Here is a 13,338-nt window from a genome sequence, read left to right as displayed (position 1 = left end):
TTATATTTTTTCTTGAATACCCTTGGCATTGCTTTACCTGATTCTTGGTTATGAATCTATTTATGCCAAGTGATGTTATTCTGCTAAATTTTGCCAAAATTGATTTGGAAAGTTTAGAGTTTGTCTTAAATTTCAGCTCTTATGCGAAAAAGCTATTGTTATAAAATTTTGAGGATTTAGTTGCTTACCTGTTCATAAGTACAGGAGAAGAACATACCATGAAAAGTTAAGTTCATTCCTGGGAATGCAAGAATGATTTGACACCATTAGAAATTATATCAATATAACTTACCCACCAATATATTTTAAAAAGATCAACAATATGATCATTTCCTTTGGTGTTATAAAGGCATTTGATAAGTCAGTAGCTATTTCTGATTTTAAGATCTCAATCAAATGAAAATAGATGAGTGTTTCATTGCAATCTTAAATATATACAGATACGTCAATTCAAAAGCTAGTAGCATCACACAAAATGATGAATCAATAGTTGTATTCCCATTAATGCCAGAAGCTTGACAAATATGCCACTGCCATGCATATTACTTAGGTTTATTCCAAGAATATTAACTAATACAATTGACTAAAAAATAAGGCTTTTGAAAATTTGAAAGGAAGATGAAGAAATATTGTTTGTAGGTGATATGATTTCGAATACCAAAAAACCAAAATTAATAAACTAATTACTACTAGAAACAATGAGTGTGTTCATTTCTGCGTATGTAACATAATGTTTCTATATGCAGTCAGAAAATATGATGAGAGGCGGTGCCTGAGTGGCTCAGTGGGTTAAAGCCTCTCCTTTCGGCTCAGGTCATGATCCCAGGGTCCTGGGATCAAGCCCCGCATCAGGCTCTCTGCTCAGCAGGGAGCCTGCTTCCCCCCTCTCTCTCTGCCTGCCTCTCTGCCTACTTGTGGTCTCTGTCTGTCAAATAAATAAATAAAATCTTTAAAAAAAGGAAAAAAAAAGAAAATATGATGAGAAAAGATTCCCGATACAATAACAAAAATAATACACTTAGAAATAAATTTAATATGCAGGATCCATACGAGGAAAATTTTGCACCCCCCATGAATGTAAAGGAACACTTAAATGGCAACAACATGTGTTATTTTTGGATGTAAAGATTCAACAGTGGACAGATAGAACTCTAAATATGACATGATGTACATTATTGAATAAAGTGGTTCTAATAAATATGTCAGCTTTTGAACCTTAAGCTGATCCTGAAATGCAGATGGAAATTCAAATATATGGATCAAAAATAAATCTTCTAGAAGAAAACATGGATTATTTTATTTTTAAAAACTTTTCTAATTATAGAAGACCTAAGGGAAATGAACGATAAATTTGACTAACATAAAAATTTGGAAAATAACTTTAATACAGAAATACCACAAAGATAAAAATGAACTCAGAAAAATATTTACAATGTATTTGCCTGATAAGGAATGATATTTTCATTACATATAAAGAGAGCTCTTAAAATAGCTAAAACCCAATAGAAAAATGGGTGGTAGGAATAAGCAATTCAGACCCACAATAAAAACAACAAATAGAAGAAAAGATGCTCTGTCTCACCAAGTATTAAAAGGATGGAAAAGTGAAACAGTGAAGTGATGTTTTTCTTGGATGAGATGGTCAAACATTTTAAAGAATTGATAAGAGTGTGTATCAGCAGGAGCTCTCATGTCCTACTGGTGAAGGAGTAAATTGGTACAGTATTTTTTATGGCAGTTTGTCAATATTTTTTTCAGATTTCAAAGTGTGTATACCCTTGATCCATCAATTCCACTTCTAGTAATTTATCTCATGAGTGTGTTAACATGTATCTAAGATACGCACCTAAGGATGTTTATCATAGCGGTGTTTGTAATAGGGAAAACCATATAACAGCAAAATAAAACTAGAAAGTACTTACCTGTTCAGCAGTAGTCCTAAGACTGGTCAGTAAATTATGGTATGACTCTAGAGTGCTGTACTTTTTTCAGCTATTCAACAGAATGAATTAGGTTGGTTTGGATTCATACAGAAAACTCTCTGAAACAGAGTTAAAGCAAGCAGTAGCATTGTGTATGGGCCAAGTTTCCATTTGTGGTTTTTAAAAAATTCAAACTAGACTTTGTACTTGTGAATGTGTTGAGGGATGCACAGGAAACTGTTGATGCTGGTGATCTTTTGGGTTTTAAGTGTGGATAGGACGTGGGCTGTTTTCATGGTATATCCCCTTTTATATGGTTTGAATTTCATCATGGGCATGTGCAATTTTCAGAATAAAAATCTGTGTTCTTTTATGTGCATTAATTATATTTTTCTTGGATTTTTCCAGATTTCTCTTGCACTTTGTTTTGTTTTGATGTTTGGAAACTCAATGTTATTAACTTCTTATTATGCTTCCTCTTTGGTAATTATTTGGGTAAGTGTCTCTTAAGTACATGGCTATTTTTGAAACTAATGGTTCACCAGTTTTTAATCACTGGCTTGGGATTGGTGAAGGATTTTTATAAGAATTATCTCAGGCATTTTTACTGATTTTGTATATATGTAATAAAGTGTTCCAGTATTCCCTTCCCCAACAGGAAAGGAACACAAGAGTTCATACCGGAAATATGAACATAGCAACATAGCACCTTGCCTTCTACCCCTACTTTGCCCTTTCTCTTTCCTTGTCTTCTCTGTCACATGAATTTTGGTCCAGGGTTCATTTTAGAAAGGTTTTGTGCTTTCTTCTTTTTCTTGTTTCTTCCCCATTGCAGTTTTTCTCCTATTTCTGCTCCATTCTCTGACCCCCTTGCCTCCCTGTGGTGTCTCGTAGCAGTCTCTCCTGATTTCGCTGTGATCAGAGGCTTGGGGCCTTGGGTTCTCTTAGGTTTTTTTTTTTTTTTTTTTTTAACTCTTTGTGTCTATTTGTGTAAAATATTAAGATAGTTTAAATCAGGTGATGACTCCGTTATGCTTTGCTAAAGCACTGCAAAGAGCAGATTTCAATAATTGGGAGACTGTTTTCTAGAATTAGAGCAAAAGGTAAAAGGTCATCCAACTCCTGCCACTTTTGGCAGGATCACTTAAATATAAGTCTTACTAAATTTAAGGACTTCCAGAGGTGGGTATGGCTTTTTTATGAATAGGCTTCACCATTACAAGGTTTTGTTAACCTAAAAGGAAAAAAAAATTCCTATATTTCAAGTGCACATGCTTTAGTATTAGTCTGCTTTCCTGAAGACAAAAGTGCATTGTACTGTCTTAACTGAACTGTATTCTGCTTCTCGAATAATCATTTAAGTTACCCAGATTATTTTGGCTTTCTTGATTTCTAGAACCCACGAACAACTTGGGAACTTTGTATTTCTTTGTCCCATTTCACAAATAATATTTAAGATCCTGTTTCCCAAGAATATGCCTCTTCCTAGTCTGGACTGCTTCCCTTTTCAGGTTGTGTGGCTCAAGTATGCTTAGTCACAGATGTTAGCAGTTAGCATATGGGCATATGGGGTTTTCAGCAATGCCAAAAAAATCATTAATGGAGTTGCTGTGCTTTGAGATTAATGATAGTTCTTACAGTCAGTGAATTCTGTTTGTAATCAGGAAATGTAACAGTACACTCGGTTCTTTATTTACATGTGTTCACAGGCAAGCCCTGCTATTACTTAAAGTATGTGATTCTTGAAACTTGTGTTCAGGTGCCAATGAAATCTAACCTAAGTACATTTGGCAGGAAACTTCATTCCAGGACCTATAATGTATCAGGTTTTCTTTTAGGTGCTTGACAGTAAGTTGTGTCTTGGGTATGAATTAAGCATATTTATGTATATTTCATATTTGGGTGTATAAAAATAAATGATGCCAACGGTTACAGAATATAGAGAATGTATGCATGTATAACTATAAACACATATTTGCCTATTTTTATTTGTAGTAATCTCTTTGAAACCTAAATCATAATACTTTTTGTATTCTCAGATATTTAGAAACTTCTGAAAAGATTTGAGTTCATGTATTTCTGTTTTGATCTCCAACCATATTTTTACCAAGTTTGAAGTAGATTTAGTTCCTTATAGGTACTATATGTGGGAGTGTATTAATTTCCTAGAGAGAGAAAAGATTTGGTAGAAGAGGAGTATTTAGTTGATCCATTAAAAACTCACTTGTAGTTTATTCTAAGAGTTGATAATTTTTAATTTAAATCTTACAACTATAAGACACCTGTCTAAAATTATTATATACTATATATAATAGTACACAGGTGCGCACATGTGTGTGTATGAATGATACTACTTCTGAGGTAAATCTGAGATGTAAAATCCGTCATAGAAATTTATATTTGGTAATTGTATTTTCAACTTTACGAAGTCACTAACTGCTCTAATCTACATTGGATAAAACAGGGCTATTTCTTATACAACAAGTCAGTGAGCTTGTTGTAATGCTATATGGAACATTGACAATGTGCTGAATTTTAGATTCTTGAGAGTCTTATTATTTAGAAATGTTTTTTGGTACTTTATGTATGTAAGTATTAACTGTATGCTATGTTATTTTCTCCATGAAGGGTATACTGGAAATGAAACCGTATTTCCTGAAAATAAATGTATCCGAACTTAGTTTATGGGTAAGAATCAATCTATTTGAATGCATAAATTTTTCCTTTCCTAAAATATATCATCAGTTTTATGTCTTACTTTTAAGGAAATTAGCTATTCTTATGTAATCCAGGAGATCTAACAACTTTATGACATAATTAGGGCTCAATTTTAATGTGCCAAATTGCCCTTTTCATGTGGCAAGTTAAAATTAATATTGGGTGGGTGAAGTATTCTGGTTTTACTTATTTTATCACCTATGTTTTTTCTGGGGAGCAGTGCATGTGTAAGAGACTGTTAGTAGAAGGGGAATGTAACTGCAATTGCTGTGTAAATCTATAATTTTGATAGTATCATATGTACATATTTTTATTTTTGGTGATAGCCCCTTGATTTTGGATAACATTCTTTAAGCTACATTTTTTAGCATCTTTTTGGGGGGTATGGAAATATTTATTTCACATGTGATTAAAGCATTGATTTTTTTCTTCCTTGGCTATGTCTAAGGAATGTCTGTATGAAGCATTAGTTTATTTTTGTTTTGTTTTGCATTCCTTTTTTAGGTTATTCAAGGATGTTTTTGGTTGTTTGGAACCATCGTGCTCAAGTATTTGACATCTAAAATCTTTGGCATTGCTGATGATGTAAGTACATTTTTCTTTAACCTGGAAGACTTGTGAAGAATCATACAGGCTAAGAATGAATTACTTGAGTTATTAAAGTACCACTATTTAAGCCAAATTCTAATATGAAGTCTATTCACTTATTATTTTATATAGTTATGATAATTGAAAGCAAATATGACTCTGTGTATAGTTTCTATTCTCCAATATTAATTTCTTGACTCAATCCTGTTATTTTAATTGGTCTTTCTATATCACAGAGATTTTAAAATTTTAAAGCAAGAAAGCTCTAAAGACGAGCTCAAATTTTAAGGTATATACAGTCATTTTTCTCTGGTTTCTTTATAATCCTTTGGTAACACATCAGTATACATCTTCAGAGCCTTTAAAAACTATAGACCATATTATAGTCTTATTTCCCCAAGCCCGTTTCCTGGTCGGTGCTTGTGAAAGATTTATTTATAGGTAATGTAATCCAAGTTAGTCTTATTAAGAGAAGGGTTTTTTGTTGTTGTTTTGTTTTAGTGTTTGGGTAGGAGAGAAAATAAAATGAGAAGAATTCTGCTTTATAACCTTAAGGATTCTTCTCATTCATAATTATTCTTTGCCTATTTTATTTTGGTGTTTTAGTAAACACATTGATTAAATTTTAAAAAGAAGCAGCACAACAACCAACACAGAGTAAAGCAAACCTCATATTTTTTCTGTAATTTATTTTAATTTGCTATCTTTCCTTCATAATAGATTAAAGCTACAGTTCTGAAACCGGGTTTTGTGAAGTCCTGGAATTTACATACCTTCTGTGGGGGTCTGTCTACTTCCCAACCTCCCTGGCAGCCTTTCACCCAGGGCAGTTGTGCTTTAATTTCTCACACACTGGGCAATTATGAAGCTTTTCATTTGAACAAGGGAATTTTTTGCTTTAAAATGATTGAAAGCAATTGGGTTGTTCATTGCGCAATCTACAACCTGTAGAAAGTAGAAAACTATAGTCTAAAGTTACTTATTTACTCATTCAGTATGTACCTGGTGATAGAATGTATCCTAGAGATACAGAACTGAGTAAGATACAGTCTAGTGGGATTTCAGGACCATACATAGCAGTTCTAATATAATGTAATAAACGCTGTGATAAAAGCAGGGATGCACAGGAGAAGAGTCAGGGAAGGCTCCTGGAAGTCCGCTGAGAAGAGGAACGCTACAAGGTCATTGAGTAGTGAGGATACAGAGAATGAGTAGGAAGAAAAGGGAGACATCCCAAGTTCGAGGGGAGTGGAATCTGTCTCCTCACTGGGGAAGACTATCCAGTTATGGTACTGATACAGGTAAAAGTGATGTTGTGATTTCTGTCACACCCTGATGTTCTAGCAAGTACCAAACAAATTAGAAGTAATTCAATTACAACTTCAGTATTTCTAGAAATCTATAACACTGATCAAGGACATCAGCTCATAGATTCTGAATTGTGACATTGGTTAAAGTAAGAGACTGGCAAGGCCACATAGCCTTTAAGAAGCATTTCCGTTCACCCTTCTCTATTAAGATAATTAGACACTGCCCTGTTCTTTAGGAACCACGTGAGCCATTTCTCAGTACATCCTGACTTCCCATCCCTGCTCCTGTCAACACTCTCCTTGGTAGATGTCTGAGGTTGTTTACCAGGGAAGCTTAGTCAGTACTTAGAGACACATAGTTTTTGCTGGGGGCTGGTAACATAGGCACCTTCTGCCTGGCATGTATCAAAATTCCAGACTCCCAGAAGGAATGTGGGTGCTCTGAAGAAACCAGAGTGTTTTAGGTACAGGGAGCCACTGCTCCTTCTCACTTAGGCTGGTAGGAGCCATCTGAAATCTAAGTTCCCTGATGCCAGCCAAATACCAGCTTTGCAAGCAGATTTTTCAAGGATAGCATCGGGCTCACTATGTTAACTCTCATCTGAACATCAAGTTTGCCCCATCTTTTCCTCTCTTCCACTCTCTGTCTTCCGTGAATCTGCATGCCACCTCGCAGCCAGTTATAGGTTTGTGAAGAAGCTGGGCTCCGGGATCCCTCAGCCTATGTGTGCAGTTTTCCAGGCCACCAGGGATGGGAGAATTGGTTTACTCCCTTGTTGGTTTTCCCATTTCCAGAATCTCTGTAAAGTCTCTAGCTCATCTGCCAGTCGGCTGTTCACTGCAGGGATGATGCAGCATTAGGCTGGCAAAGCATTGCCTGCTGTTTGACACTTTTATTAACAGTGTCTCTGAGTATAGATTTTTTTGCTCCCTGTCCCCAAACAAGTCAGCACCCTCCCGTAGCAAAGGTTCTGCTTCTCATAGCCAGCCCCACCCTTGTGGACCTCTTGGGCCTACCAACCCCAGAAGTGTCATTGCTGCTGAGGGTGGATGGGAGCCTTCCAGGCACGAATGCCACTGACACCCACTGTTTCCCTTCGGAATTAATCAGATTTTGTAGGGATGAGTGCTTCTCAATTTGTTTTCTTTTTGGTCACTTTCTAAAATGGGATATGGTTGTTTTTGACAGTTTTTTTCTAATTTTATAGGTGTTATTGGGGGAGGGGACTTGTCAGTTTCCACCTCTGCCATTAGGAAGTAAAGTCCCCATTTTCATTGATTCTTGAGTGTTGATCTTTGTATTTCTCGGATAACCTCACTTGCTCATGATATATTATTCTTTCTATAGATTGTTGGATTGGTTGTTGATATTTTTAAGGATTTTTATATAAGGGAGGTTATTAGTCTCTCGTTTTATTTTCTTATAATGTTTTTGTCTGGCTTTGGTTTCAGGGTAATGCTAGCTTCCTTAAATTCTTGGGAAGTGTTCAATCTCATATTTCTTTTTTAAAAAATTAATTTATTTATTTTAGAGAGAGAACACGCATGTGTGTGAGTACATGCAGGGCAGGGGAGGGGCAGAGGGAGAAAATCTCAAGGAGACACTCCCCACTGAGTGTGAAGCCGGACATGGGGCTCCATCTCATGACTTAGGGTTAACCCGTAGGATTAGGGTTAGGATTAGGGTCAGGGTCAGGGTCATGACTGGAGCTAAAATCAACAGTTGGGGGGCACCTGGGTGGCTAAGTTGTAAAGCCTCTGCCTTTGGCTCAGGTCCTGATCCCAGGGTCCTGGGATCAAGCCCCACATCGGGCTCTCTGCTCAGCAGGGAGCCTGCTTCCCCCTCTCTGCCTGCCTCTCTGCCTACTTGTGATCTCTGTCTTCAAATAAATAAAATCTTTAAAAAAAAAAAAAAGAGTCGGTTGCTCAACCGACTGAGCCACCCAAGCACACCCAATCTCCTATTTCAAAGAGAATTTATATAGAGGTGATGCTATTTCTTCCTACAGTGTTTGGTAGAATTTGACAGTGAAGCCTTCAGGGCCTGGAGTTTTCTTCATTAGAAAATTTTCTACTACATGGGGCGCCTGGGTGGCTCAGTGGGTTAAGCCGCTGCCTTCGGCTCAGGTCATGATCTTGGAGTCCTGAGATCGAGTCCCGCATCGGGCTCTCTGCTCAGCGGGGAGCCTGCTTCCTCCTGTCTCTCTGCCTGCCTCTCTGCCTGCTTGTGATCTCTCTCTGTCAAATAAATAAATAAAATCTTTAAAAAAAAAAAAAAAAAAAGAAAAAAAGAAAATTTTCTACTACAAATCCACTTCCTTTAGGAAGTTATTGGTTGTTTATGTCTTTAGAGGAAACTTACCTATTTCATATATGTCATCAAATGGATCATGTTTTTTTAAAAAATTGTTGTAGGTTTCACTTAGTGAAAATTCCTATTAAAATTTTTGCATGTATGTGAAATGGTCTTTTACATTCTTTTATTATCTTCCTTATTTGGATTCAGAATGAAGATTGTGTTAGTCTCCTATAAAGAGCTGGTTTTTGAGGGTTTTTTTGTGTGTGTGCTGTTTTTCCTGCTTTCTATTTACTATATTCATATTTTCAAAGTACCACCCTTTTTTGAGTCTTCTGGTTTTGCCGAATTGCTCTTTGTCACCAAGTTGTGTCATCCTTGTTTCTTATGTCTTTGTGCTTGTTCTGTAGCTTTTTCTAATGCTCAAGGGAAAGTGCTTGGCTCTTTTGTTTTTAACCTCTTTTATTTTCTGATAAATGCATTTAGAGCTATAAATATCACTATTAGTAGTATTTTTTTCTGTGTCTTACAAACTGTTTTGAGATTTTCTTTTTAGTCTGAAGGTTATTAAGTTTATGTTATTTGGTTTCTAGCCAAAAAGATTTTCAAAGCCATTTCTAGTCATCTTACAATTTTATTGCATTTATGATTAGAAAAAAAAATTTGTATTATATTGATTCTTTGAAATGTATTGTGGTATGGTATATGAACTTTTAAAAAATATTTTACTTATGTTCAAAAGTAACATGTATTCTCTGTTTGTGAAGTTTGTGTTTTCCATGAGCATATTAATAATAATATTCAGGTGTTATATTAACAGTCATCTGCTTTTTCTATTTTAAAGGAAATATTTAACATTTCCAGTGACCACGATCAACTTATCCTACTTCCTACAGTTTTTTCAGCTCTTTATACCCTTTGAATCTATACTGTGAACTGCAGATATGTTCATGATAAATATGACCCATCTTTGCTGTTCACTTTATGAATATAGAATGTCATTTGTTGTCTCTTTTCATTTATTTTTTGCTTGAATTCAGTTTTGTGAGATGTTAACGTTTGCTAACCTAGATTTCTTTGGTTCAATTTTATCTTATTTGTTGTCCTCTTCCATTTTCAACCTTTCTACATACTTTTGTTTTATGTGTCTTGTAGACAATATAAAATTTGAATTTTTTCCCTGAAATCCAGTTTGAGCAACTGTCCTTTAATTTGTGAACTTAAGGTCTTTACATATATGGCAGTCATTGTATTGGGACTTATTTATTCCTTTTTGTTTTAGAGTTTCCAACTATTTTACTTGCTTTTTCTATTCTTTCTCCTTTTGATTGGATGGTTTTCTTATGCTATTTAAGGCATTGTATATTCTCCCTTTTGATTTATTAAACTTATCAGTGTACATTTCTTCCCCAACAAAATAAAGTATTTTGGAATTCTCTAGCACGTTCCCACCATCCCTTAGTTCCTACTCTCCCCAATCCCCTCTGCTTTGTGTACGTATCATTTAGGATTTTAGCTATGGTTTGTTTTATGTAATTTCCCTCTTCTTCTTCTTCTTTTTTTTTTTTTTTGTTCTTGATTTTTTAGACAATAATGAATTGAAAATTTGGTAAATGCTTTCTCATTTGGTAATTGCAAATAATCCTACTTCCCTCACATGACTTTTTATGGGAAGTAGATGAGATGATGTACGAGAGAGCACTGGGTAGCATGTAAAGAATTACACATATAACTGATCATTATTTAAAGGTGGATGTTTTTCCAAAGCCTGCCCATTTTCTACTTCTTTCAAAGTCTTTTTTTTTTTTTTAAAGTGGGCTCCATGCCCAGCAGGGGGCCCAGTGTGGGTGGGGCTTGAATTTATGACCCTGAGGTTGACCAGAGCTGAGATCTGGGATGATTAACTGACTGAGTCGCCCAGGCATCCCTTAATTCCCTTTTCAGAAATTGATATTAATGTTTTCTTTTCTTTCACTCTGTTGCACTCTGTCCCTTAGGATTGACAGAGGTCTGCGTGTGTTACCAAGCCTGCTCCCCATGGTAGGTTCAGGAAGAGGAGGTGTTGTACAGTGTATTTTGTCAGGTTCAGCACACTGAGCAGGGAAAACCCAGGGAAAAAAAGCCTTTGGTCTGCTGGTGATGGATTGTGGAAGGCGGGCGTTGCTGGAGCTATCATTTGCCAGCAAGAGAAGGGGAACCATGAAGTTGCAGTGCTTTAACAGAAGCAAGTCTGGCATGGGAACAGCGAACTCTGCAATATAGTGAAAGCTGTTTTTAGATACTATGAAGATTAAAGTGCGTTACTACAATATATGGCCTAATCTAATGGTACCCCATGTTATTCCTTCCTAGGCTCATATTGGCAACTTATTAACATCAAAATTCTTCAGTTACAAGGATTTTGATACTTTATTGTATACCTGTGCAGCAGAGTTTGACTTTATGGAAAAGGAGGTAAGATGCAATTTCTAGTTTTCCTTCTTCAGGTTTTGGTCCATTCATTTTTCATAAAGGGCGCTCCTCTTATCTCAGACTCTCCTCTGTGCTCTTACCTCAGTGGAAAGGAAAGGAAAGTGATGGCTTGGAGGAGGACATTCCTACTACTGTTAGTATGGTCTTTTCTCATTTTGATAATTGAGAAGCATGCCTTCAGACTAGCAATAGTGTTTTGGATGAGTAAACACGGAGGCATTTCAAGTAGCCTCGTTTCAGGGATGCTGCTCTCGAGCTCTCACATTTCCATTCACTCTGTGGTTGTTGATTTGAATAATCTCATCGCTCTGAAATATCATTGAGTACAACTTTTTCATTCCAACAGTGTTTTTCTTTCTAAAACTGTATTCAGATGTTTAAAAAGAAAGCAGAGAGTAGCGTGGGGGGTTGTGAGATGGAAGTCTGCAAGAGTACTTGAGGTTCTTGGACAAGCAACTCTCGTTTGTTCTTCCGTCATGGCTTACTAGTTCCTAGTGGTATGCTGCGAAAAGATACTGTGAGAACCAAATGAGATATGTAGAGAAGGATTTTGACATTTTAATGATATTTTGTATAAAATATGTCATAGCGATCAGTGAGCTGGCTTGGTTCAACAAACATGTATGTATATGTATATATAGTTACAGATATACATATAGATAGAGATATATAGATGTGTGTGTCTTTTTTAACACCACCTGTGTGGCCCCAATTTATTATATTTTATTATCTATGAGACATTTTCCTTCAAAGCTCTGTGTGTGTATTTCTTGCACACATACAAACAATACTCTAGTTCCCCTGATCCTGCTAAGTGGCTACGTCTGTGTCCTGAGTTACAGACCAGGGGATGATAGTGTACCCCACTGCACACTCTTACCAAGCAGACATTCTGAATTGAGCACGTCCTGCAGATGTACTGTTTGTTCCAGTGACCTGTCAGTCTTCATTCCTAGATTCTGGCAAATTTTGACAGATAATGGCTAATATATAGTGTATGAATGATAGTATTGAGCCTGCCGGAAGATACTAAAGAAGAGTCTCTTGCGAGACATTCAAATGCATGTTCACAGAAAATCAAGACGCCTTCAAGCAAATGGTAAAGGAAGTAGAGGGTAAACATCGGTTGAGCGGGAGGATATGGCGGAAGTCCTTTGGCTTTATTGAGGATATTCATGCCACTCTAACCTGATAGTATGCAGCATCAGTGAGATGATAGAAGAAATTGTTTATTGAGGCATAGCGTGACTTCAGTTAATTTGAAGAAAATAGCAAAGCTGTTTGCAGCCTGGTATTCCACATCTCTGTAGGTATATTCCCAAGGCTGTGCTATAGAGACAGTGTGGTGCCCGTTCCGAGAAGGCATCCATTGTATGATACACCCAAACACTGGGAGAAAGGAAGAGTTTGTCATGATATTATACTGATATGGAAAGACATGTATCATGGAATGAACAAATGGTATGCCCTTATTTACCTATAATTAACATGCATAGAATAAGGTATAAGAGAGCAAAACTTTAACAGTGGTTTTTGACTAGAGAGATAATTAATGATTAATTTTTTTGCAATTTGCATCTTTGAAATTTTATGCAGTAGTCATATTTTAATTGTATTCTGCTTGAATTTATGACCCTGAGGTTGACCTGAGCTGAGATCAGCAGTCAGACGTTTAACTGACTGAGTAAAAACAAAGAGGGGGATCTTTCCTTTCTAGATATAGAAATGGTGAGCAACACTATTTAAAGTACAGCAATTCTAAGGAACATTTTTATGGCCAAAAATAGACAATGCTTGGATAGACCCATGTGTATGTACTTAACTGTGTTTATGTGTATGTACTTGATATGAAATGAAGAGAGAAGCACAGATAAACAGTTAAAAATGCATTATTTCATAAATACTTGAAAAATGGGATTTGGGGTGAGGAGTTAGGTTAAAGCCTTATGTCACATTATGCAATAAACTTCAATTCAGTTAATTAATGTGTCAAAATTAAATGAAGCCTGAAAAATAAATTTGAGAGACATTT

General features: G+C 36.0%; 1 protein-coding gene across 3 annotated transcripts in view; it reads left to right on the top strand.

Annotated features, from left to right (window-relative positions):
* The window catches only part of DPY19L1 (dpy-19 like C-mannosyltransferase 1), a 98,561-nt gene that overhangs the window by 65,182 nt on the left and 20,041 nt on the right, over positions 1 to 13,338 (top strand). For 2 of the 3 annotated variants that reach the window (XM_047694642.1, XM_047694641.1), the window contains exons 11-14: positions 2,331 to 2,417; positions 4,551 to 4,610; positions 5,145 to 5,225; positions 11,187 to 11,288. In XM_047694642.1, the coding sequence (XP_047550598.1) occupies positions 2,331 to 2,417; positions 4,551 to 4,610; positions 5,145 to 5,225; positions 11,187 to 11,288 (330 nt within the window). The remainder of the gene's footprint in view (positions 1 to 2,330; positions 2,418 to 4,550; positions 4,611 to 5,144; positions 5,226 to 11,186; positions 11,289 to 13,338) is intronic. The other variant, XM_047694643.1, reaches the window with a different exon arrangement.

Source organism: Lutra lutra, chromosome 11 (assembly GCF_902655055.1).
Source record: "Lutra lutra chromosome 11, mLutLut1.2, whole genome shotgun sequence".
NCBI classification, from domain to species: Eukaryota; Metazoa; Chordata; class Mammalia; order Carnivora; family Mustelidae; genus Lutra; species Lutra lutra.
Note: the sequence above shows the minus strand (reverse complement) of the source record. Positions and strands in the feature narration are given on the sequence as shown.